General features: G+C 44.7%; 1 protein-coding gene across 1 annotated transcript in view; it reads right to left on the reverse strand.

The window, feature by feature from the left end:
• Nucleotides 1-19,788: 19,788 nt before the first annotated feature.
• Nucleotides 19,789-27,397, reverse strand: part of ALDH7A1 (aldehyde dehydrogenase 7 family member A1) — a 38,553-nt gene continuing 30,944 nt past the window's right edge. Inside the window, exons 14-18 of the mRNA XM_070412554.1 lie at nucleotides 25,670-25,786; nucleotides 24,490-24,587; nucleotides 24,219-24,292; nucleotides 21,313-21,388; nucleotides 19,789-19,955 (exon numbers count right to left, since the gene is read on the reverse strand). Coding sequence (XP_070268655.1) covers nucleotides 19,901-19,955; nucleotides 21,313-21,388; nucleotides 24,219-24,292; nucleotides 24,490-24,587; nucleotides 25,670-25,786 — 420 coding nt within the window. The 3' untranslated portion in view covers nucleotides 19,789-19,900. The remainder of the gene's footprint in view (nucleotides 19,956-21,312; nucleotides 21,389-24,218; nucleotides 24,293-24,489; nucleotides 24,588-25,669; nucleotides 25,787-27,397) is intronic.

Raw genomic sequence — 27,397 nt, forward strand, 5'->3', positions numbered from 1 at the left:
CTTCCCAAGGGCTCCCGAGCGAGAGTCTCATCCCTGCAGTGTGTAGTCTCTCTCTCTCCCAAACTTGACCAAGGAGGGACAGGGAGCCTTGATGGAAAGATGGTGGGTTTCAGCTTCTGCCAGCCCCAGGTTCCCATGATGACTCTACAGTTCCCAGCTCTGTACACATGGGCAATAATCTCAACTCTCTGAGTCTTATTTCCTTTATCTACAAATTACTCGTTTTAAAAATGTCCATTTTTCTGCCATTGTTTTATATGTGCAATATTTTGTTCCTGGTAATATTTATGCATTGCTGCCAGTTTCAGGTGCACAGATATTTTGGGCCTAACAGATACATTAAATATATCAACATTTTAATGCACTAATTGCTTGTTAATATTTCTAGGCCAAGGGGTAAGGTGGAATAAGAGGGCATATTCCACATTTGTGAGTGGATGGATATGAAATAAATTAGCAAAGAAAATAACCTCAGCCGAGGCTGTCATAGATTCTGAACACCTCTAATTAACATGTTTTTATGGTCCTCCCAGCCAGATTTAGATTTCTACTCCCAATCTCTCCTTGGTCCTCATATATGCAAATGGTAAACCAACATACCTATTATGATTAGGTTTAGGTGCAAGTAATAAGCAAAACACCAAAATCACAACAGCATAACCAAGATAGAAGGCTATGTCTCTATCTCAGAAGACCCTAGGGGTAGGCCATCCAGGGCAGGTAGGTCTACCTGGAAGTCCTCAGGAAGCCAGCCTACTTTATCACCTGGCCACACCTCACTGCACAGAGACTCACAGGCTGTCTTTACTCCAGGCAGCCACACGCCCACTGTCAGAGGGAGAGGGTGCATGTTGGAGCAGTAAGTGAGCCGTCTCTACCACAACCAAATTCTACCAAACACATGAAGGGGATCCCAATATGCTGCCCCAAAACATGCCTCTTTGGCACAGAAAAAGCTCTCTGTCCCCCCCCCCCCCCCCGCCCCCGTGCTCAAAGCAGGGCCTAAACCTCCCCTGCACAGAAGCCCCTCTGTCGTGTCTGAAAGAGAGTAAGTAACCTTCGTCCCCAGAGGTGGAGAGGGCGCGGCCATGAGTCTCCAGAAACTGAACCTCAGTAGATGACTGCCGGGGCTGCCCAGCAGATCCTGAGCGATGGATGAACAGATCACTCGGACACAGGTTTCTGTGAAAGAGAGGGCTAAGGGGCTCTTTTACTTCAGCAGTAAAAGCAGTCCTGTTCGCCTGCCTCGTTGGCTTTTTGTAACAACAGCTTGAACTCAAATTAACTTCTAGATACAATCAGCAGGGTCAGTATCCTTGAGAAAGTATATGCTTCTATAAGGTCAGGTCTTTAAAGACTAAACATAGAGATTCCAGCAAAACACCCAGGGGATCGGACTTGTTTGGAAAAGTCAAGGTAGGGGCTGCCGCCTTCGGCAAGGTCCCCTCAGAGGCCCCCGACCTTTCGGAGAATGTTCCTTACAGACTTTCCAACCAAGTCTCACGCTTCCCCACATATGACCCTTAGCTTCCATTAGTTCCCCCATATATTTACTTCCCAGAGCTTACCACTCCGAGCCCAAACCCCTTTCCTTTGTCTCGTATTTCTCCACAATTTTTAACCCTTTGTTTAAATGGTGTGTAAGCCCCCAAGCTTAACCACTTCTTTGGATCTTCATTTTTATGAAGGACTCTGTGTGCAGATAAATTAGTAACAACAAATCAATTTGTATTCTTTTTTTCTATTAATGTCTTTTTTTTTTTTCCAGCTTAATCCACAGGTCCCAGTCAAAGAACCTAAGAAGGTAGAGGAAATTTTTTTCCTCCCTGACACAAACAAAAAGAAGCCAAAACCTCCACAAAGTATCCATTTATTTGCTTATTCAACAAACACTTACTGATCCCATACTATGGGCCAGGCATCTCACTAGATGCAGAAGAGACAGAGAACTTGAATAATCTAGACAAGGTTCTGACCTCATAGGCTTTCATTTAGGGAGGGAAACAGACATTTAACCATGGGGGGCAAAAAGAGGGAAAAGTGAATTTGGCTTTGTGGTGAGGATGGTCATAAAAAGCTTCTTTGTTATTAAGGGAGACACACAAGAAAAAGAAATAAAGCAGAAATAGGCCTTGGAAGTCCAATTATAGCCCCGAAGTGCACAGCACATCCGTAGTGATTGTTTGAGGAGGAGCCCAGGCCACTGGCACTGTGCTGCTTAATGACAAAGGTCAGCCAGAGGAACTCCGCTGGAGGCATGTTTGTCCAGTTACAAAGCCCCTTTTGTTTCTCAAAGCCACTAAAAATGCAAGCCCTTCAAGTGGTTTAGGTAACTCCGAGGGCACAATTAGGCCTTCGCCTACTTCAGAGAAAGCGTTTCACAGAGCAGCATCCTGTTGGGGCGGGTGGGGGGTGGGGCTGACTAGGTTATTTATGAAGGTGCAGGACTGTGGAGGAGTGGCCCTGGAGGCACACAGGCTGTGAAATCTCTATGGTGTGGAAGGTCTGGGAGGCACCTGGAGTTCCTGGGGAGGCTGAACCAGCGGCAGCCAGCCGGGCCCTGTGCTCTCTGTGAGCAAGAATAAAACAGAACCCCTCAAGGAGGAAAGGAGGCAGTGTGATCCCGCAGAGGTCAAAAAATACAAATGGGGAATGAGGCTGGAGGCCCTGAGCTTACCTTTGTTCACAGGAAATGCTAGAAGGATTTGCTGTTCACTTGGAGGCTGAGGCTGAGAAGGCAGTGGTGAGAAAACATCTTTGTCGAGGGGAATAAAAATTCGAGTCATTACAGCAGGGCCTCTGGTCCAGAAGCTACAGAAAAATCCTTGGCACTTCTTCTTTAGAGCCCCCTACCCTCCCCCACCCCAATCCACCCCATTTTAAGAGGTTTAAAATCATCCGATCACTGCTTTGGGTATCCAGAGTCTGGATTTAAAACACCAAGGAAACAAGGCAATGATCTTGCCTAATGCTTTAAGCCAGAACAGATCATTACCTTGCAGCAAGTAAGAAAAACCTTCAATGAATCATCTTGATTGTTCGTATAACTGTTTGCTATATTTTTAAAAATGAAAGCTGTTAATATTGAGAGATGTAGTATAAAATTAACATCTGATTCTCAATTGCAGTATAAACTAGAGCAGGGTGCCTCCCTGAGACACTGTCCCTTCATACTATCCTCAGAAAAGATAAGGCAATGTATCGTCTAGACCAGCCGTGGGCAAACTACGGCCCTCGGGCTGGATCCGGCCAGTTTGAAATGAATAAAACTAAAAAAAAAAAAGACCGTACCCTTTTATGTAATGATGTTTACTTTGAATTTATATTAGTTCACAAACACTCCATCCATGCTTTTGTTCCGGCCCCCTGGTCCAGTTTAAGAACCCATTGTGGCCCTCGAGTCAAAAAGTTTGCCCACCCCTGGTCTAGACCCCCAAAAGGACACGGCAAAGCTTCTCTCATAGGCACTGAGACTGTGAGCAAAGCTCACCTTCCTACCCCACAGTCAAAAGTCCTCATGTCAATAGCACACTCGAACAACCCACTAAATAGGAGAAAATGTCTCCTCATTCCACCCAGGGGATTATTCACAGCTAAAAGCCAAGCCATTTGTTTTGTTTTGGGTTTTTTTGTTTGTTTGTTTTTTTAATATATTTTATTGGTTTTTTACAGAGAGGAAGGGAGAGGGATAGAGAGCCAGAAACATCGATCAGCTGCCTCCTGCACACTCCCCACTGGGGATGTGCCTGCAACCAAGGTACATGCCCTCAACTGGAATTGAACCTGGGACCTTTGAGTCCACAGGCTGATGCTCTATCCACTGAGCCAAACCGGTTAGGGCTTGTTTTGTTTTTTAATATGCCTTTATTGAATTTAGAGAAAGGAAGGAAAGGAGAGAGAGAGAGAGAGAGAGAGAGAGCGAAAGAGAAACATAGATGAGAGAAAACCATTGACCGGCTGCCTCCTGCATGCCCCCATTGGGGATCGAGCCTGCAACCCAGGTATATGCCTGACTGGGAATCAAACCGGCAACCTCTTGGTGCATGGGATGACACTCAACCAACAAAGCCACACTGGCCAGGGCAGAAAGCCAAGCAATTTGAATGTGAGTTCACCAGCTCAGACCAGGTCTAAAGCAGAGAGAGATTCAGTGGTATGGCTATTTGGCTTCCTGCAGTCCAAGACAAAACCAGTCCTTGCCACGGTTCTTGAGTCTCTGTCAAAAGCCCTGAGCTGGGACTTCCTGAGCTCCTTCCTTCAAAGGCAGCCTGGAGATCCCACCACACCTCCAGTGGCCCAGCCTAGGGCATCTCTCTGATTATATACCTGACACATGTCCATCTCCTTCTCTGCCTCTCCAGGCAGGTGTCTACTCTGCAAGCCCAGGCCCTGCACCTGCTGAGCAGGAGCCTACCCCCTCCCACCTGGACTCTGTGACCTCCACTAGACTCTGTTTGCTGAAGGAATGACCTTTGAATCAGGGGTGACTCCCATTGGTCCAGACCTGTGAGCCTCTCTCAACTCAATCAGTGCCTCCGGGACAGCCCAGGCCTAGGCCAGCTGCACGCAGACGGCAGGCAGCTCCCCCAGTCTGTCAGTAATACCCGCTGTCTGTTTCACTCCACGCAGAACGTTTTCACACTCGCTGTTGCATTTGTATTTTACAGTAGTGTTGGGAAGGGAAGCGTGGTAGGAAGATTACTCCCTGTGTACAGAAGCGGCTACTGGGTCTTGGAAGACATGTGACTTCGCCAGTGCTCCCTGGCCCAGAGTCAGGAATTGAGTCTAGCCCTTCTGACAGCCCCGTGCAATAGATGAAGAACCCGCTGAGCCAGAGAGTGGCAAATAGCCAAGAGGCGATGCTGAAGGAAGCTCCTGTCCTGGTTGCTAGCCTCGCTGCCCTGTTTCCCACTCTGCCACCAGCTCTACCTTCTCTAGGTAGCCACTCCCTGCCCACAGGGTTTCCTGCCTATCTTGGCCAAATCTACCTCCTCCCACTGTCCCACTTGTCCAAACTCATCTCTTCCACCTCCCACTCTGTCCTAAGCAACCTTGACATTTCCCTGATGGGCTGCTTTTAGAAGCAGATTACTTCTATTTTTTTTACTAAGGGATGAATGAGGATAGCCCTGGGGGATGATAGTAGAGTCTAACAGAATTCCTCATCGGCAGGTTATCAGGTAGCCTGAGGAAGTAAAATGACGTGCAGCACTTTTCTTACTGCAGGTAACCTTTCCACCATCATGCGAGCAAGTCGAGGCTGCCTTCCTGGAGGATGAGGGACCACGTGGAGAGGCCTCTGCCACCAGGACAGTCCCTGGCGCTCCCGCAGAGGCACGGGCATACCCTCAAAATCAGAAGCTTGGAAAACCTTTGATACTTGGCAAAGAGGGCATGCCAAGTCCCTGGCGGTGTCTCAAACGTACACGTTGGCCCACAGGCATAACAAACTGAGCGAGTCTGCAATCAGCTCCATCAGAGAGTGTGGGTACAAGAGCAAAGGGCAAAAATATTTGTGTGTGTCTGGCCAGCAGAGCATCCCCAGGGAACCATTTTTCAGAATTACTGCAATATAACTATCTTTCATCAAAGGTGTTTATGGTGATTGACATGTATTAATAAAATTTCCTCTTGAAAAGAAAGTGACATGCAACAGAGGATATTCCAGACAGTGAGCAGGGCAAGTATTTTTAACAAAAGCTGTGGTGGAAGCTGCTAATTTCCTTCAAATATCCATTCTGTCCTCTCTCAACATAACAGAACACCCAAGTGTTTTTTTTTAAAATATATTCTTTATTGATTTCAGGGAGGAAGGGAGAGGGAGAGATAGGAACATCAATGACGAGAGAGAATCATTGATCTGCTGCCTCCTGCATGCCCCCCACTGGTGATCGAGCCCACAACCCAGGCATGTGCCCTTGACCGGAATCGAACCCAGGACCCTTCAGGCCACAGGCCGATGCTGGATCCACTGAGCCAAACGGGCTAGGGCAGAACACCCAAGTTTTGACTAGATACATGACTCCCAAGAATAACCTCTCATTCGGCTGTCTATGCTGTGTGACTAAGTCCTGCCAGTGTAATGTGAGTGTGCAACTCCTGAGTGACACCCTTGAATATAAGAGTGCCCTCCACAAACTGAACTGTGTGGTGGCCATTGGCCATCATTACCCTATGCTAGGGGTGGGCAACCCCTGGCACGCGTGCCAAACATGGCATGCCAGTAACTTTTGCTGGCATATGAAACCCTCTCTTATAATCTTCCATTTACAATTTTTTTCTTGATATCAACTTTTTTATTTTTCAGATAAATTCAGTGTAGGTGCATCTCAGATAAACAAATAATTTTATATAACAAGTTATCTTAAAGACCATAGACATGGATTGACGAGAGAGGGGAAGAGCAATTTCTATGCCTCTGCCTTAACTCTCCCTGCCTTCCTAGATCCGACCAGTGTTTTGGTTTCATCCACATATGCTTGTGAATCTTTGTTCTCAGTGATGAATTTTGTTAAGTCTCATAATAGGAGTAGCCTGACGGATGAAAGTTTTAGCTTGTGCATATCTCTGAAGATCACGAAATATAAACCTGATGTAAAATCTCTGTCATCAATGATGCAGCAGCAAAAGTCCCACTGATAATATCAAATGAAGTCATGAAGTTTTCTGTCGGACTATCAGTGTACATGTATACATTAAAAAATAAATGTATTTTTCATCATCATATACTGTGTTTTTGTCGCTCGAATGAATTTTATTATTTCTTCAAGGTTCTTCACATACGTACACCTTAAGAGAGATCAAGTAGGCGTAACATGTTCTAAAAAAATTAGAGTTGGCACACAGAAGAATTTTGAGTCAGAGATTTTGCTGGTTTTGGCACGCACTCACAAAAAGGTTGCCCACCCCTGGAGGCCTGAGGCCTTGACACCATGTGTCACTAGTTCACCCTGGACTCTTTATACCTGGACTGTTAAATCAGAGGGAGAAACTATCTTGTTTAACTGTTATTCTTTGCAGTCTTTGTTAGAGCAGCTGGAATAATATTCTAAATAACACCAGGGCCCTGTTTGGCTGGCGTGACTCAGTGGTTGAGTGTTGATCTATGAACAAGGAGGTCCTGGTTCGATTCCTGATCAGGGCACTTGCCTCGGTTGTGGGCTTGATCCTCAGTGGAGGACAAGCAGGAGGCAGCTGATCAATGATTCTCTCTCATCACTGATGTGTCTATCTCCCTCTCCCTTCCTCTCTGAAATCAATAAATATATATATTTTAAAAATAATACCAGGGCCCTAACTGGAAGTCTATAAACTGTTTCACTCTTCCTGTTAGAAACACTGTCCTTGCTCTGATTGGTTGATGTGGCTCAGTTGGTTGAGCGTCATCCGGTGCACCAAAAGGTCACCAGTTCGATTCCCAGTCAGGGCACATGCCCAGGTTATGGGTTCGGTGCCCTGCCAATTGATGTTTCTCTATCACATCAGTTTTTTTTCTCTCTCTCTCCAACCCTTCCCTTCCCTTCCTCTTCCCTAAAAAATCAATAAAAACCTGTTTAAAAGAAAAAAAGAAACACTGTCCTTAGTCAAAAAAGGGATACTTTGAGACAAGACTAATTCCTCAGAACCTAAAGAATATAGCCGTAGAATCCTTGGGCTGGAAGGGAGTGTGGGAAAGAAATGTGACCATTTGAGCTGGTGCCAACCTGTGGCCAACTAGAGTGCATAGTTTCCACCTAAAGAAATTCTGATTTTTTAAAATATTAACTCCCAAATAAGTACTTAGACCCGTGGTTGGCAAACTGCGGCTCGAGAGCCACATGCGGCTTTTTGGCCCCTTGAGTGTGGCTCTTCCTAAGCCTTAGGAGTACCCTAATCTACACTAATAAAAGAGAAACATGGTAATTAGCTTACGACTGCTACCCTTCCCATTGGCTAATCAGCATATCCTTATGCAAATTAACTGTCAGCCAAGATGGCGGCCGGCAGCCATGCACTGAAGCGAGCAGGGAGGCTTGCTTGCTTCAGTGACTGCAGACTCCAACGTTCCCCGCCTAACTTGCCGGCTGCTCAGCTGCAACTCTAAGCAACTATGTACTATGTTGCAAATAAGAAGCTAAACAAAACCCCAGAAACCAGCCGGACTGAAAGCCAGCTGGACCGCAACACTGTATCGATGTTTTCAGCAGCGAAGCCTCAGAGATAAAGCTGCCCCAGAATAAAAAAAAAAGAAAAAGAAAACAAGGAGTGGTTGGAAGCTTCAGTCACTCGTCAGCCGGAAAACAGCCCTCAGCCCCTCACCCAGACTGGCCAGGCACCCCAGTGGGGACCCCCACCCTGATCCAGGACACCCTTCAGGGCAAACCAGCCAGCCCCTACCCATGCACCAGGCCTCTATTCTATATAGTAAAAGGGTAATATGCCTCCCAGCACCGGGATCAGCGGAGCAGCGAGGCTCCCGGCACCGGGATCAGCGTGACAGGGGGCAGCGCCCAAACCCCCTGATCAGCCCTGCTCTGTGCCTGATAGGGGGGAGCTCCCCAACCCCCTGATTGCCCTGCGGCTCTGTGTTTGACAGGGTACAGCGCACCAACCCCCTGATTGGCCCTGCTCTGTGTGTGACAGGGTGCGGCGCCTGAACCCCCGGCACCCCATGGGCCCTGCTCTGTGTGTGACAGGGTAGAGCCATAACCTCTCCATCGGCCCTGCCCTGAGTGTGACAGTGGCGGCGCCCCAACCCCCTGATCGGCCCTGCTCTGTGGGTGATAGAGGGTGGCGCCCCAACCACCCTCCACGGGCCTTGCTCTGTGTATGACAGGGTAGAGCCATAACCTCCCCATTGACCCTGCTCTGTGTGTGACAGGGGGCAGTGCCCCAACTCCCTTATCGGCCCTACTCTGTGAGTGACAGGGGGGAGCTCCTCAACACCCTGATCGGCCCTGCTCTGTGTGTGATAGGGTACGGAGCCCCAACCCCCCTGATGGGCCCTGCTCTGTGAGTGACAGGGGGCAGCGCCCCAACCCCCTGATAGGCCCTGCTCTGTGCGTGACAGGGGGTGGCGCCGCAACCTCCCCATCGACCCTGCCTTGAGTGTGACAGGGGGCGGTGCCCCAACCTGCCGGGAGCCGGTCCATCCTTGCTGTTTGACACAGTCGCTGCAGGGAAGAAACATCTGCACAGCATATGTTTCAAGGGACCTGGCGTATATGGCATACTGTTCTTAATATGTTTGCTCCCCTTCTTGGCGCTATGTGTTTTAACCAAGGTCACCTCTCCGAGAAAGGTTGTTTCCCCAGGTAGGGATTTTTCCGTGAAGTTAGGGAGGGAATAAAACCCCTTAACTAAGTGCCAGGCGGGTAGTTAATCACTTTAACTATGAACAATCACGCTTAAGCTACATAATCTTTACTCCCTGGAATGGAGATAAGAAATGCCCTAATCTTTGGAATAGCAATTGATAGGATTAAAATCAACTGGTATAAATACAGATGTAACAAGACAACAGAAGACAGAACCTAGAGACAGGACTTGGCTGGAGATCCTAGACAGAACCTAGACACAGAACCTAGAAACAGAACCTAGCAAGAGAACCTGGCTGAAGAACCTAGAGACAGAACCTAGAGACAGAACCTAGCGAGACAACATGGCAAAAGATCCTGGACAGAACCTGGCTACAGATCTTGGCTGGAGAACCTAGACAGAACATGGCAGGAGAACCTGGATAGAACCTGGCTGGAGAACCTGGCTAGAGAACCTGGAGAACCTAGGGAGAGAACATGGACACCAGAACTTGGCTGGAGATCCTGACCAGAACTTGGCTGGAGATCCTAGCCTTCGCTGGAGATCCTGACCAGAACTTGGCTGGAGATCCTGGCTAGAGATCCTGGCTAGGCTGCTGATCAACTGAATGCTGTCTCCGTGTCATTCCTTCTTCGCCGACTTCGTCCACACTTTTGGGGACCCCTGGACCTGCTGGGGATGGACCCTAGCACCAACCCCCCAATCGGCCCTATCCTGAGTGTGACTGAGGGTGGCATCGCAACCTCCTGATCCACCCTGCTTTGTGCATGACGGGGCGGCGCCCCAACTCCCCAGTTGGCCCTGCTCTGAGCCTGACCAGGGGCTGCACTTAGGGATTGGGCCTGCCCTCTGCCACCCGGGAGCAGGCCTAAGCCAGCAGGTCGTTATCTCCCGAGGGGTCCCAGACTGCGAGAGGGCACAGGCCGGGCTGGGGGACCCCTCCTTCCCCACCCCCGAGTGCACAAATTTTTGTACACCGGGCCTCTAGTTAAGTTAATAACAATGTACCTACCTATATAGTTTAAGTTTAAAAAATTTGGCTCTCAAAAGAAATTTCAATCGTTGTCCTGTTGGTATTTGGCTCTGTTGACTAATGAGTTTGCCGACCACTGACTTAAACCATTTTGGCCCGTGCTCCACTAGCTTTGGACTTCAGATTTGGTCCAGTCCATTCATTCTCTACAAGAGGGAGCTAAGGCACCGAGGGGCGGACTTCTCCCCCATCCCCAGCCCATTGGGAGCTGTGCTGCCCTAGGACCTGCGCCACCTCGTGCACCCCCTGAAGCCCAGGCATCTCTGCTCACTGGCAGGTAGGGGGCAGTCAAGTGCCATTTTGATGCTGACTCAAAATTCTGCATTTAAGGCAAGGCCAGCAGTTCCTCTTTTCTTTCTGAACAGCTCCGTCTTAAAGCCACTAGATGCGGGGGAGGATGTCCCACACAGGGGCAGCTGTGCATGGGTGTCAGAGCCGGAGTTGGGTGAGGAAGACATCCATGTGGGGGACGGACCAGCACCCTCGGAGGTGGGAGATTGGTTACACCAACGAGAAAACGCATCAAGAGTAATAGGAGGTAGGTTTCTTACTCTCAGAGACGAGTTGAAAATACTGAAAGGGGGGAAACTGAAATGAACATTGTGACGTTGGACTGAACATGGAAGTGTTGATGTGAACTCGTGGTTGTCAATATAAGCAGATGGTATACTGGTGTGTGCACATGTATTACCAGTCCCATCCATGGTACGGACCTGGGAGCAGTGATGTCCTCATGTCCACAGGCATGTCTACACCAGACCTGAGCTTCTAAGTGTGACTCCTGACTAAAAGGAAGGAGGGCTCCTTGGAGAAATGGCTGATCCAGGACTGGGACAGGGAAAGGACACGGAGAACCTAGAACAGCTTGTTCCAGAAAGTGAGGAAGTGCTCAGAGAATGGGGACACACCCAAAGGACACTGAGGCCAACTTGAAGGGAATCCTACTGGCCTGTCAGACACCAAGACTTTAAGCATCAAAATACGTAATGTAATAAATGAATTATACCTATTGGATCAAGTAGGGAACTGTAAGGACATACAAATAGGTGAATAGGAAGTTTGATGGAGAACAGACATGGAGGTAATTTTAAAGGACCTCCCCACAAAAGACATGAATTTACAAGGAGGAATATTTTACGATGAATGCTGGCAGACACCACCCTCATCGAGATCAATGTTAACATCTGCCGGGGCTGACCGGCAGCCCCTGAACGACGGATGAACAGGTTACTCGACAGTTTCACTGTGGGGGAGAGGGCTAGGGAACGGCCGCTGAAGGAGCCAGGCCACCTCGATTGCCTGCCTCATTAGGCTTTTATTGGAGTTTTTATCTTTAGATACAATCAGTAGGTGAGTAATCTTGGGAGGACACATGTGTTTACATTGTCCTCTAGACCAGGGCATCCAGAGATTAAGCATAAGGATTCCAGTTAACACCTGGGAGTCTGCATATGCACAGTCTCATTTGGAAAGGTCGAGGAATAATTAGGGGCACCGCTTTCAACACTCCCCTAAGTTTCCCCTACGTTGGAATTCCGATAAACAGGGCAGGTGGCCTTCCACACACTTCCCTTTACTTGGAATGTCCTCCTTAAAAACTTTTCAACAAAGTCTCGTGTGCTCCCCAACAAACATCCTCAGTAATGAGCAAATCACAATCATGTGCCCCCTGATGGGATGCACTGAGGGGACCACAGCATTGCTTCTGTGATTGTACCACCTAAGAGGCACAGCCTGAATCTAATCACGAGGAAACACCATGTTGAAGGCCATTCTACCAAATAGTGGCCTATAATTTCAAAAGTGTCAAGGTCAGCCCTGACACTGGCTCAGTGAATAGAGTGTTGGCCTGGGAACTAGAAGATCCCAGGTTCAATTGTGGTCAAAGGCATATGCCCAGGTTGTGGGCTCGATCCGCAGTCGGGGACTTGCAGGAGGCAGCCGATCCATGATTCTCTCTCATCATGGATGTTTCTATCTCTTTCTCCCTCTTCCTTTCTCTCTGAAATCAATAAAAATATATTTTTTAAAAAGTGGCAAAGTCATAAAAGGCAAGATGACGAAAGGAAACTAAGGAGGTATGACAACACAGCTCCTTTTGCTGGAAAGAACATTACTGGGACAAGTGGCAAAAGTTGAATAGGGTCTGAGAATTATTATATGTTGGTAACATCAATAATTTCCTGATTTTGATGTCTGTATTGTAGTCATCTAGGAAAATGCTCTTGTTTATGGGAATTACACACTCAAGTATTTGGGGTGACAGGGCATCAGGTCAGCAGCACATTCCCTCACATAGTTAGAGGGGAAAATTATCTGTACTGTACTTGCAGTTTTTCTTTAAGGCTGTGATTATGTCGAAATGAAAAATAAAGAACATTACAAAAGTAAAAACAAAGGGTCAATTAAGAGAGAGGGGCAGACAGAAAAGGGCATTATGAGAATCCCACAATTTCAGGCAATTCATATCACCAGAGCACTAACTCTGGAGCCAGAGTGCTCAAGTTCCAATTTCAGCCCCATTGCTTATCTGCTGTGTGACTTCGGGAAAGTTACTTAACTTCTCTGTACCTGTTTCCTCATTAATAAAATGAGGATCACAATATTTCTTACCTCAGAGAGTTGTTACAAGTAGTATGTGGGTTTATATTTGTCAAATGCTTTGAAAAATGCCTGGAATGTAGTATCATGTAAGTGTAAGCAAAACAAGTAATATGTCCCGTGGGGGAGTAAATGGAAAATAAAACTATGTTTCTTAATTTAAAAGACACTAATTTGTACTTACAGCCAAACACTGTTTCTTCTCTTTAACATTTTGGGGCTTATGGTTTACCCAAGAAGAGTAATCAACTGGAGCTCAGGTGACCTGTGTAGATGTCACAGGGAGAAGAGGGAAGGCAGCTTACCAACAGTGCTGGAATGGAAAGCAGCTTGTAAAAGTGTGGGTAGAGTTTAGCACCTCTGTCTGAACAGAAAACCTTTTCCATGGTGACCTGGATACCAGCGTCAACACAACCCACACATCCCTGCCAGTCATTTGTTCTGACCAACAGTGCCACCCACAGGTCAACACCGTAAATACACTTTGATTATATCCCGACTCCTGGCCAGATTTCTCAAGACCTTCAACCAGCAAATGGCTGAGTCGTTGTAGGATCGTGTTTCTATTTTCAAACCTAATGTACCTTGGGAAAATAAATGGCCTCTTCAATAACTTACACATAAAGAGAGGGAAATCCCATTTATTTACTAAAATCCTAAAATATATAGAAATAAACTTAAAGGTTTAGACACTGCAGGAAATAAACTACAGAATTTTGCAAAGAAGCATACATATGTGAACGAACCATATAACTAGATAAAAATATCTAAGTACTATAAATTAGTTCTTTCCTAATGTATTTATAAATTTAAGGTGATTATGATAAAAAATCCCGAAGAACTTTCCTTTTCAAAAACCTGAAAAATGCTCCTAAATTTCACTTAGGAAAATATGAAAAACACCCTAATAACAATTGTCAATACTGACTGAGCCCCTACCATATGCTAAGCACTGTTACTTTCATAATTTTTCTCTGTACTCTTTACAATTGTATGGGACAAATCTTACCATTCCATTGCGTGGCAATGCACCGTTTTACTGACCAGCATCCATATTTCTTTCCCGTATCACTTAGATTTCCCAATCGAGGGAACTCTCCTCCCTCGATTTCAGCATTAGGACTATGCATCCAGCTGTCCTGCTCTCCCCAAGCCAAAGGACAACAAAATGACCCATGTTAGGCCAACTGCCTGCTGTTGCAAAATTTTAATTTTGAGTCAAGAAACAAAAAGCCTAAAAATGGTTGATGTTCACTCATTCCAGGACTTGTCTAAGTGTCCTGACAAGACAGCTGAGTACTTCCTCCACCTCGCTGGACTCCTGGAGGTAAGGAATCAAGGAGGGAAGGTGGTGAACCAGGAAGTACCAACAGAATGCCATTTGCACTTGCTGACTCGCTGTGGGAGAGGGGACACCTGACAGGTCTGTGATGGTAGAAAAAGGAATAGAACCATTGACAATAACCCCCGAGGACTGGCAGGGAGAGGGTGGGGAAATGACTATCCCGACCTCTGTCTGCTCTGATTTCTGACCACTGGCCACACAATCAAAAGCCAGAACACAAAGGTGAACTGGTCCAGAGGTCAGCCCCAGAGGATACAGCAGGAGAGAGAATGTTAGAGAATGGATGTGGAGGAGCAGAAGCAGTCTGAGCAGCATGCTTTCCAATTTTTGCTAAAGGCAGATTGGTGTCTGCAGCTTATAACAAGGCAAACTGTTACAGCTAACAAAACGAAGTTCAAAGAGGTCAGGTTACTTTCTGAAGATCACATAGGTAATACACGTAGTACTTGAAAACAAACATAATAAAGGAAATTCAAAAGTCCACAACAAGCCCGGCCAGTGTGGCTCAGTGGTTGAGCATAGACCAGGGGTGGGCAAACTTTTTGACTCAAGGGCCACAATGGGTTCTTAAACTGGACCGGAGGGACAGAACAAAAGCATGGATGGAGTGTTTGTGTGAACTAATATAAATTCAAAGTAAACATCATTACATAAAAGGGTACGGTCTTTTTTTTTTTTTTAGTTTTATTCATTTCAAGCGGGGGGCCGTAGTTTGCCCACGGCTGGCATAGACCAATCCCCAGTAGGGGTTGTGCAGGAGGCAGCCAATCAATGATCTTTCATCACTGAATTTTCTCTCTCTTTCCCTTCCTCTCTACAATCAATACAAATATATGTACATTGTAAAGCCCACAAGAATTAAACCAATCCAATATGTGTCTGTATACACACACACACACACACACACACACACACACACACACAGAATACATAACCCCCAAAACAATCCTGGTATCCATAAACATGCAGTGATAAGAGGCTTTAGTGGGGAAAGGAAAACTCATTTGTCAAATTTAGAGTGGGGGGAATTATTAAAGATTTGAAGGGGAAATTAATTTAGATCAAATTATAGCATATATCCAAATTCCAATGGATTAAAGACCAAAATATCCCTACCACAAAACATCTGTGCGCCCTTACAATGCAATCAAAACAAAACACGGTATATTTTAAATCCAGATCCTATATCCAATCTTCCCTTCAATGTGGAGGAAAAGTCCTTTCTTATAGGTTTTTCAAAAACGAGCTCCAAAACAACCATTCTCAGGAAGTTTCTGCAGCATATGCTACAGCAAAAGAGTGAAATAAGGAGGAAAACACAGGATCCAGGAATCACAGGACTCTAACATGGAAGGGCAGCAAAAGAAGTCCATGATGGTACTTTACGTAGTAGCCCTGGTGAGCAGCCAGACCAATGGAAGTAAACAGGACAAAGGGCACTTGATTCCAGGAAAAGTAAAATAAAAATTGAAACTGATTATGAGCAATTGGAAAATATTAATAGGCATGCTACAGAGATAATTCAGGCATTTGGAAATAATTAGTAATAGAGATTCTATTTATATGAAACTAAAGGCCCGATGCACAAAATCCGTGCAAGAGTAGGCCTTCCTTCCTTCCCCCAGCCGCCAGCACCTGGGACCCGGGCTTCCCTTGCAGCCCAGGCTTCGTCTGAAGGTTGTCCGGAAGGACATCCAGTCTAATTAGCATATTACACTTTTATTATTATAGATATCCAGAATAGGTAAATCCAGAACAGAAAGCAGACTAGTGGTGGCTAGGTACCGAAGGGTAAAGGAGAATGGAGAATGGCTGCTTATTGGGTATGGGATTTCCTTTTGGGGTGATAAAAATATTCTACAACTAGGAAGTGGTGATGGTTGCACAACTCGAGAATGTACTAAATGCCACTAAACTACACACTTTAAAACGGTGAATCTTATGCTGTATTTTACAACGTTAAAAAGATACAGAGCAAAGTAAGCAATAAGGGCAATTATTAACTACGAGGAAAATAAAAGATTAGACAAGAAAGTAGGTGTGATTTTTAAGGCATGACTGGGCTTCGTTTGTCTTTGCATATTCACAATAATTAAATGATGACTAGATTTAACCAAAAGCTGTGATATTCACAGATTAGAGGTTAAGAGAAGGTTTATGTTTGGGGAAGTGGTAATAAGCCGCAAGTCAACAGACAATATCTACGTTGAACTGAAAAATAGCAGTATGAGCTTATTATTTAGAAATATGGAGGTCGACAACAGCAGAGAAGGTGAGGGTGACTTTAAGTGGGAACTGTGGGCGGGCACAGGAGGGAACAGGAGCTGCCAGTGTTTGTTAGAACATTCTCGCCCCATTTGAATGTTTAGCTGCATACGCGCAAACATTGCTTCTTTAAAAATACACTTTAAAAAGTAAGCAGAGAGAAATATTTGTAACCTAACTTAAGTTGGAAAAACAATCAACAGATTTCATTAAATGAAAAGTCCCAAAATTGGATACATCAAAATGTATCAAGTTTCTGGGACTGAAAACAATGGCCTGTCACCTACCCTCTTCACACATCTTCTCGGAAACCTTTAAGACTAAGAAATGGTGCTGAGTATGGAGAGGGTAGAAAAGGCAGAAATGGTATCAGTACAAATGTCTACAGCAACCGGGCAAATAAAATAAGTCAGGGGAACAAGATAAACAAGTGACCAAGCCAGGTGTAAGACAATGGGATGTCGGGGGCCACAGGAAGGGAAATGTACATGCATGTCCTTGTCTGGAAATACTGAAATAGAAACCAGCTTCCCTGCTGGCAACCTTGTTTGAGTGAAGCCAGCAGGAAAAGGTATGAAAGCGGCAAGGTTAGAACCGAAGAGCAAGGACACTGACCCCTCTCGGTCCCTCCAGCGTTCCCAGGGAGAGAGCATGCCACCGGGAATGTTCTGCGGTGGCAGACACCCCTATTTGCTTTGAGAAAACTGCCTCATCACCATTGTGTGAAGTCTTTCTTCATCAGGAGTGCTTCCCTCCCCAAAGGGAAGCCAAAATGAACAAGTCTTCTACCCGCTTCCTATAGAACCAGAGTCAGGATCCTAGGATCAGCTGACTGGATGCTCTCGCCAGGGACTGGAGACATACAGCAAATCTTAAGCAAAAGTTGGTATGCTGATCACAAGCTCCTCCTGTCCACAGTGTGGGCTGGGAACTGGCAGTAGGGCCACAGCACCAGATGCGGGCCGGGGCGGGCAGGAGAGTCAGCCAGGGCTCAAAGTAACTAGTCATCAGCAGTGCAGGATTCCTAGCAAAGCAAGCGCTCAAGATACATGGCCAGGAATAACACATACAAATACACAGTTTAACTTCTGTGGTTGAAGATACTAATGAGCAATTTTCATTCGTTAGGTCAAAGAACAAAGAGAACCAATTTAAAAGTAAAGTTTTTTTTAATAAACATTATGACAAATGTCCTTGTTGTTGGTAGAAATATGTAGAAAAATTATAGATTAGTTTCAAAGAAAGTTTTCAGAATCAGATTAACTTGACTTCTACACCTCAGATTAGAGCTGCCAGCCCCACCCCCCCCACCCCCCCAACCATGCATTGGATATTCATTATTCCACACTGGACACAACTTCATGGCTTCGCAGATACACAGGAGGATGAAAGCCTCCTTAAATACCTAATTAAAGAGAAATTATAATGTAAACATTTTTAATTAAAACAAACACTGATACTACTTTGGGTTTGGGATGCTTCTTTAGAAATATTATGCTTGGGGGAGGAAAAGAATATAGAAAATATTTTCATTAAATCTCAATTTCACAAAACAAAAATCATCTACTATTATATGGTTCCTAAAAATGTTTTAATAGTTCTTTACTTTCTTCAGACAGCATTAGTCAGTAAATACGGCAGAGCTAGGATACTTAACACTGACATAAGAAACCACAGCAAGGTGTCTAAAGTAAATGCCCACACTGCACAATTTTCTTAAGCAACCACTTGTATTAAAAAGTATAAATGTATCAATGCAGAATAATCTGGTCTATTTTAAACTTTAAAAATAAAAGGAAATTTGGCTTTTGGGAGGATCACCTTATGAGATATTAAAAAAGAACCCCTTATTCAATAAGGGGGGTAGACAAGTGTGCAGGTGTGTGCTGTGAGCGGGGTGGGGGAGGGGAGTCTGGAAACGCAGGATTCCAAGTACCTGATTCATTTGCTTTTTTGTGTGATTTTAATTTTTATTCAGTTATATGTTGTCCTGATTTGAAGAGTGAAATATCTCTATAGGACTAGTTATGAAAAATAGCACTCTATCCTGTCACCACCCCCTACCCCCCACCCCCCACTTGCCTTCCCTGAAGCAATGATTATTTGGAATTTACCTATTTTTATAAGCCCAAGTTGCTATCTCTTTCCTTTCTAATTTTAGGTATTACTGATTTCCCACTACTGAACATGAAGAACTGTTTGCCTCTCTAACCTCCTCACCCCTAACTTCTTCCCGCCAGCATGTTCTCAAATGGCCTATCATCAGCATTTGGCTTGATTCATATTCAAGGCTGACAGCAACATACCTCGGTGAGCACTGGTCACACAGTAACTTTCCTTTCTGGATAAATTTACAACTGCTTATTTTTTTCCATTTGCTTGCTTCTCTGTCATAACCCCACTCTGTGCCAGCTGTGAAAATGCATCAGGTCATCTACAAATGTCATCCTCAAAGGCATCTGCCCAGTTCAATCTGGCAGGAGTGCCATGGAGCACAGACCCCGGGAAGACAGAACTGCAGGAGCCATTCGAGCTCCACGGGCGCCTGGACTGAACCCCGAGGGCCCCTGGGCGGCTTCCCCCGAGAAGGAAGCGACTCTCGGCAAAGAGCAAGTGCACCCTGCTGAGTTCACGCGACGCATGCTGCCACACACGCGGTCATTCCCCGAGAGCAACCACAGACGGGCACCCGCAGAAGCCTACCAGCTAATGAGGATGGCCTGAGGCTGCAGAAGAAATCCACATACGCTCTCATAGCATTCTGCACGGCAGGTGCCGGCTCCAGGGCAGGAGTGATAGCTACGTCCTCCCCACAAACCTCTCCTGTGGTGACACAAGCCACCGCGAGAAGAGAAGTCGCAATGATGATGAACACCTTAGTCATTCCACAGACGCTGTGCTATGGTCCCCATACATAAAGACACGCTCTCTTTCCATCGCAGGCCAGAAGAGGGCGATGCGAATCAAGACTCAACAGAATATTCTCTACCTGCTCAGATGTTCCTGCAGCTACCGAGAAGATTTATATTTTATATGTTCTGTTTTTCCAAATTCCTACTCTGGCATGTACTATTTTTTCTAAATTATAATCATGAACTTTAAAAAATTAGTAACTACTAGTAACATAAAAATCCATTTTCCTGTCTTATACTAAATATGGCTATGCCATGACAATTTTTTTTTTTTTTTTAAATCAGTCTCTTGATTTAGTCAGGACCTCGGAGGCATAAAGGATTAGCCACTGTCATACTCAAAAGGATGCATTTATTCAGGGAAAATTTTAATTTCTTTGTCTTCTTTGGAAGACAGAGCTGCAAGAAAACCTAGAAGACTTGAAGTAATGTCAACTTGAAGCACCTTTACTGAAACTTGATTCCTTGGGCCAGCGGAAGGTCTTTACTGTAGTTGATGGTACTAAGGAGGGGAAAAAAATGAACAAAATTAAATGGAGAGCATGCACATAATATCGAATATTTTTATGCCTTTAAAAAATGTAGCAGATCTATATGTTAACGTGAAATGTCCAAACTGCAGGATGGTGAAGAAAATATCACAACAATCCTAGTATGAATCCAGTTTTATAAAAGAAAAAAAAAGGAGGAACACAAAAGTCTGGAAAAACACACAGCATACATGTTATTCATAGTTTTCAGAGCACAAGAATATGAGGACTATAACAATCTTTTTCCTCTCTCTCAATAACGTGTACTGAATTCAATAATGTATTGAATTAGCAGGAAAAACACAGATTTTCCCATTGTGATAAAAAGTAAGAACTATAATAATTTAGAAAATAAAAGCGTCCCCATTAGTCAGTTATCTGGTAATCATCTCATTTCTCCTAAGAGGAAAAGAGTCCCATTAAATGGGCTCCCAAAAGGCCACAGTTAAGTGTATTCTGCTTTAGATCTCAAATGCACAAGAAAAGGAAAAAGAACGTAAGTGACTTCAAAGAACGGGATTCAGGCAAAGACTTGGCAAGCCGTAGCCAAAAGCACTTTAGAAATTCCCAACAGACACAAAACACTAAGGCCATGAGGAGCTGAGGCTGAGAAACCACCTGAGGTTACAGAACTAGTGGGAAGCAGTCAATGGGATGAGAATGGGTGTCCTTGGTTCCCCACCCCATGTTCTTTCTACAACAGAACACCACAGGGGCCTGGCCCTACATACTGTTGTATTGCACTTGGGTAAAGCTATTTCTAACCGGGGGGCGGGGGGCGGGCGGGCGGGGTCAAGAACAGTGTACATTTAAAAGAAACAACTCCTAGTCAAAATCTCCCAGAAGCCAGCTCCCTCACCAGCTACCCATGTGCTGGGGGATGAGCTAGTCCAACTTTCAAGGGTCATGCTCGCTATTCAGAGAACTGGGATCCCCCCGCTTGCTAGCCAGGCCCCCAAGCCCCTGCACACCTCCTCTCCTTCTGATTCTATAGGTAGCAAGGGTGGTAACTGCGCCCAAAGAGAAAACTAGAAAAGGACAGCTTCTTCCACTTTCTCCTGCTGTTGGACACCTCCCCCAGTGTCCTGTTCCTATGCTGTCTCTGGACAGAAACTACCAACGAGATGGTTTCATAGTTGGCTGTTGGGCACTAGCTAAAGCTGGACAAGAAAGTAGAAAAATAATAGTACAAAATGGAGGGGAGAGCGTGGAACATTAGAAAAATAAAATTAAATGGAAATGCATAAAGCCAGAGCAGAAAGGAGAAGAGTGTAAATGCACGTTGCAATAGCTTTAAGCCCAAACCCGTCTTCCCGAAGCCTTTCTTACCAAGTAGATCTTCTCATGTACTGTTTCCAGGCGTCACTGCCGGACTCCCTGCCACCGCCCGTGTGCTTTTCTCCCCCTGGAGGAACACAAAGGCAGCTCAATCTCATCTCCTGGGCCGTTTCTTTCTGTGTGGGCTCCTACCCACTGAGGAGAAGACACCAAAAGGAGACCAGAGCTCCCTGACCAGTTCCTGAACATTTAGCCCAATTTCCTTTGCACACAAATGGATAAAAGGCAGAGACCAAAATAAACATGAAAATCGGAGGAAAAAAATAAAAGGAACTAAGAGGAAACAGAAATGTGTCAGGAAGAAGGAAACCTTTTTAAAAAACTTTACCATTAGACCAAGGTGTTAAGAATAGAACCTCTGACAGTGGAAATGTTTTTATTTTCTCATTTATGATGATCTATGTGTAATTTTTTATAATATACATAAACTGCTTTTATAATAAAATATTTTAAATGTTAAATTAATATCCTCAGGTTATAAGAAGATAATGAATCCATGGAAATAAGAAAAGGATACTACTTAAAAGTGTGTCATCAAAGCACAAGAAATGTCTTGGTGTTGTTTTTAATAACAGCAGAGGAGAAAAAACTTAATAGAAGGATTAGGAGAAAAATTTGAGGAAATTTCCCATATAAAAAACAAAAAGACTAAAGGAGGGAAACAATAAAATCAGACAATCAATTTTATCAAGAGATAACATTTAAATAATAGGAGTTCCAGAAATTAAAATAGAGAAAAATCAAAGGAAAATTTTTCAAAGAAACACTGCCAACGCAAAATCAGAACGGAAAACTGTAAGTCCCACCATCCAAGGACAGTCACTGGCCCACAGATACTTTTACAACGATCTCCACTGAGGCATGTTACTATGAAATTTCAGAACATATTTTTAAAAACAGGGGAGAAAGATCAGAAATCACAGTGGATTGGGCTTTCCAACCACAATACTAGCAACCAGAAGACAAACAGCTCCAAAACTCTGAGGAAAAATTAATTCAAAACTGAACTACGCAGAAAAAGCATAGCAGGTCTGCTTGCACCTGGCCCATAGCTGCTGCACAGTCCCCTACACTGATAATAAAAGTTCCCTGAATGACTGAGGTGCCTCATTGGGCCTGCACTGTTTCTGTACAAACAATGCGGTTTATGTTCAACACCTGCCTTCCTCTGAGAGCCTGGAATTTGGGGGATGTGCCAGGCAGAAGGCGCCTCCGTGACCAGGCCCCAGCAGAAGGCTTGGGTGCAGTCGGTCATGAGCTTTCCTGGCAGACTACCCGTGTTGTCACAATCCCCTGCTGGGAGAAGTAAGCTCATCTCTTGTGACTCCACTGGGGAAGACTCTAGTACTGCCTTTCCTCTGGACCGCACCCCACACAACAGTGTCATATCGCTTATGGGGAAGAGAGGAATTAAGAAGGTTAATCGAGCACAGCAGAGGTCTAAAGCTGCGACAGAGTGCCGTGAAAGCACACTACTTAGAAAAACTGTACATTCAGAGGTCAATTTATTGTTTTCTTTTAGTGAGGATCGCAAAATGGTTGCCTCTGGGAAAGAAGGAGGGAGAGGAAGTGTGGGCAGAACTTCTTTTTCCATTCTAAAACTACATTTTTTTAACATTAATGCGAGGGCTGAAATGAAGAAGAGTCCATTGGAGAAGGATGCATGGGCTGGACGCAGGGATTAAAGGATTACAGGAGGACAGACAGATGCATTCAGGCCACTAAATAGTGGAGGGCAAGGGTGACGGGATGAAACGAAAGCAGGAAACTTTTGTCAAAGTCTTCACACTGAAAAGTAATTATAGTTTTGTTTAAAATATAGGAAAGAATGCCCCGAATTATTTAAACTTTTACAAGGATTAATGAATGCTTGTTTTGCTTCTCTATATAATTAAAGGCAATCTGTTTTAACTATACTTTGGATCATTTTTAATAAGTAAAACAATAAATGACTGTTGGAAAGATTTTTTAAATTATTACTATTACTAAGTTTAAGCACTGAGAACTCAAAGCATATAAAGAGAAAATAGGTGGGGGGTGGCGGTGGTGGTGGTGGTGGTGGTGGAAATAAATGAGAAAATGGAAACATGACTCCGTGAAAAGAAACAACTGAGTATTCTACCTAAGATGAAAGATAACATTTAACATTTACCATGCCCACTTTGCCAATACAAACCAGAATTTTTTGTGTGAAATTTTCTGTCGTTAATGCAGGGGTCTTAATTTTTGGGGGGTCTTGAACTATCTCCCCGGAAAACAGATGCCACGTCAGGGATCCACACATCTCAGGCTGAGGGCTCTGCCCTAGCGTGACGCCGCGGCTGAGCACAGAAGGCAGGGCCCTGGACAGTCACTCGGAATATTGAACATGGGCTTTCTCAGGCATGTTAGACCAGGTAAGATGAGTATTTCAGTTTCTTGGTCAAACTTTTCTAAAAGCTACTACTGCTTTTCTTTTACTGCCTGCTATGAGCTGAATTGTATCCCCTCCCCCATGAACATGTTGAAGCCCCAGCCTCCAATCACGCAGATTGTAGCTGAGCTTAGTAAACAAATGAATGAAAGACTTAAGTAGGTAATTAAGGTTAAATGAAGTCATAAAGTTAGGGCCCGCAGTCAATAGGACTGGTGTCCGTATAAGAGGAAGAGACACCAGAGGTGTGTGTACAGAAGAAAGGCCATGTGAGGACACAGGAGGAAGGTGGCCTCAAGCCAGGAAGAGAGGCCTCAGGAGAAACCAAACCTGCCAACACGTTGATCTTGGACTCCAGCCTCCAGGACGGTGAGCAAGTTCATTTCTGCTGTTGAAGCCACCTGGTCTGTGGTATTTTGCTATGGCAGCCCTAGCAGACCAAGACACCGCCCAACACGGAAAAGGAGACACGTGCTGCACATACCAAAGGCGCCTCCAATCTCAGCCCCGCTCGTCGGAATATTGACGTTCACGATGCCACAGTCTGATCCTTTCGGTCTGTGTGTATAAAGGGAGGCATGGTGAGAGCAACGTATAGGAAAGTAAAACATAAAACAAACAATCCAAACACATTCTAAGACTTTCAGTGCCAAAGAATGGATTTTCAACTATGATGGTTTCATGTGTTGTTTTTTTAAAGTCCATCACCACACAAATCAGACTTACAGAGGTTTTAAAAATAAACAAGGTTATACCCAAGCCAGCGGAAGATTCTGCCCAAATCCTTGGTAAAGATGCTACTTGAAAGTCCCTGTTTTACTTCATTATTCCAGGCAAAGACTTCATCTTCGTTCTAAAAGGACAGATGTTCAAAGCTGTTAGATGACACAGGGTTCGGGTCAAAGTTACTGTGAGACTCATTCCATGAGGTGCACCAGTATAATGTTAGTGCAAAAAAGGAAACCAGAGAGCCACAGGTCTATTTCTCTTACAGTGCCTTTGGAGGGTTTTCTCCCCAACTGTACTTTAGGGAACAAAATCTTTCCTCCAGGCTCCCAGTACATTCTTCCGTTCAAGCTACTATACATAATATCTAATAGTTATTGAACTCTTATTAAGTGCAACACACTGACCACCACTTAGCATGCATTTAGTTAGTTCTTCCTCACCCTCTGACACAGGTTTTCTATTATCCCCAATTTACAGATGAGGCAAAGGAGCCCCAAGAGGCTAAATTATTTGCTCGAGAGCTCATAGTCACACAAGCACACACTACAAAACATGAAATTATACCCTCTAATCACCATATGTGAAACATGATAAGACAATTTAAAGCAAGATGTTAGGAAATACAATCATGTGATTGCAATAAGGTGCGACTCTCCTTACTCCTCCACAGTCAATCATGGCACATCCAGACCTTGATTCAATCTCTAAATAGGATCTGGCAGGGCTGGGGCCTGTCTCACGCTGGGGAAGGAGACCCTGTAGTTCTCTTCATCTGCTACAACCACCATAGCCTGTCCTCAGATACAGACTGCAACTGAAGATCTTTACGTTGCCCTCACTCTTCTCATTTCGTCAGCTGATACGTAGCTCTCAGTCTATCACACTATCTAGTCCTTCTGCATAGAAGCCAGATTTTTGGCCCACTCGGCTCAGAATCAGGTGATACAGGAGATGAGGGCCACAATCTCCATAAATTGCAACACAGTCTTGGTTTCCCTGGCAGCTCGCTTGACATGCTCTATAGTTTAAAGTGTTCACATCATATTTTATCCATAACTTTCAAATTTATACTAATCAGAAGGACTTTCTAAAACCTCCCTAAAGGCAAATCGAGTGAAATTTAATAAACCTTCATTTTCTCCTGGCCTTCTAATGTTTGTTTCAGCATTAGACTAGAGAGAAGAGAGCCAGAACCCATTTTTTTACCTTGAATTTAAAGACATAAAGAATCGGCGCAAAAGTCTCTGTGTGCGCAATGGATGCATTGTGGGCAAGACCCGTCACAATTGTCGGTTCCACGTAATTTCCAGGGCGATCCATAACCTTCAGCAGAGAAAGGAAATAAAAACAATGAAAGCATTTTGTTTTCTAGTACTTGTGGTCAGGTATCTTTGCTGATACTTATGAGAAAAAAGCCAACACCATTTTAGGTGAATTGTTTCTGCACAGTAACTTCCCATCATGAATGAAATTTTTCTCTGCCTCCTATTGGTTCTAACTTGGTCAAAGACAGAAAGGAAGCCGAAACGGTTTGGCTCAGTGGATAGAGCGTCGGCCTGCGGACTCAAGGGTCCCGGGTTCGATTCCGGTCAAGGGCATTTACCTTGGTTGCGGGCACATCCCCAGTGGGGGGCGTGCAGGAGGCAGCTGATCGATGTTTCTCTCTCATCGATGTTTCTGGCTCTCTATCCCTCTCCCTTCTTCTCTGTGAAAAATCAATAAAATATATTAAAAAAAAAAAAAAGATAAAAAGGAAAAAAGAGAAATCAAGAATAGAGAGCTGTGCCATGTGTCACAGCCAAGTAGCATTGAAAAAAAGTTACAAGTGATGATTTTAAAAATCACGTAACTTGCCCTAACCGGTTTGGCTCAGTGGATAGAGCGTCGGCCTGCAGACTGAAGGGTCCTGGGTTCGATTCCGGTCAAGGGCATGTACCTTGGTTGCGGGCACATCCCCAGTGGGGGGTTTGCAGGAGGCAGCTGATCGATGTTTCTAACGCTCTATCCCTCTCCCTTCCTCTCTGTAAAAAAATCAATAAAATATATTTTTTAAAAGATCATGTAACTTTAAAATAGGTAATCTATACCCACTGTGTTATAGCTACATTGTATCCCCACCCCCAAATTCATATGTTGAAACCTTAACCCCCAGAGTGACTGAATTTGGAGACAGGGCCTTCATGGAGGTCACGTGGGTGGGAACCTAACCTCATGGACCTGATGTCCTTATAAGAGGAAGAAGCCAGAGCCCTCCTCCCTTCATGCAGAGGGAAGGCTGTGTGAGGACACCTCGTGCCAGAACAGAGGCCTCACCAGAAACCAATCCTGCCAGCACCTTTAGACTTCCAGCCCCCAGAACTGCGAGAAAAATAAATGCCTGTTGTTTCACCCATCCAATCTATGATATTTTGTTATGGCAACCACAGCAAACTAATACACATTGTACAAAAATCAAAAGCTCCAGAAGGATATAGTATAGACATTCCTAACCTCCATGTAATCAGATTACTAATTCCTGTCCACTCAGTGATCACTTATCCTTCCATACCCTACTGATGCCCACAGCAAGCTGCCCTGTTAGGGGGTCGGCTCTCCGGTGTGCCTGTGTGATCCTGCATCAGCCTCTGAGCTTATGTTGACCAAGAGTCAGCTGGATGTACTCCCAATCCTGGGCATAGCAGCTGTATCTGTTACTTTAATGCTACATTGTGTTGCATAACTTAAATAAATATTACACAAAGGAAAAGAGAGCTATTTCTATAAAACTTAAGTTAAATGTTTCAGAAAAAAACTCAACAAAAGTAACAAAAAATACATAATATTCATAAACAAGCTGTCCAATGAGATGTGGGTGTGTCAATGGTAAGACAACTAGAGAGGAGTCTTCTCTCAGAAAGCTTTGCAAGAGACTCATGTCAGTGGATATTAAAGAAA

This window comes from Myotis yumanensis, unplaced genomic scaffold, assembly GCF_028538775.1.
Source record: "Myotis yumanensis isolate MYYU_CA2020_CCGP unplaced genomic scaffold, mMyoYum1.0.hap1 SCAF_4, whole genome shotgun sequence".
In the NCBI taxonomy this organism is placed as follows: Eukaryota; Metazoa; Chordata; class Mammalia; order Chiroptera; family Vespertilionidae; genus Myotis; species Myotis yumanensis.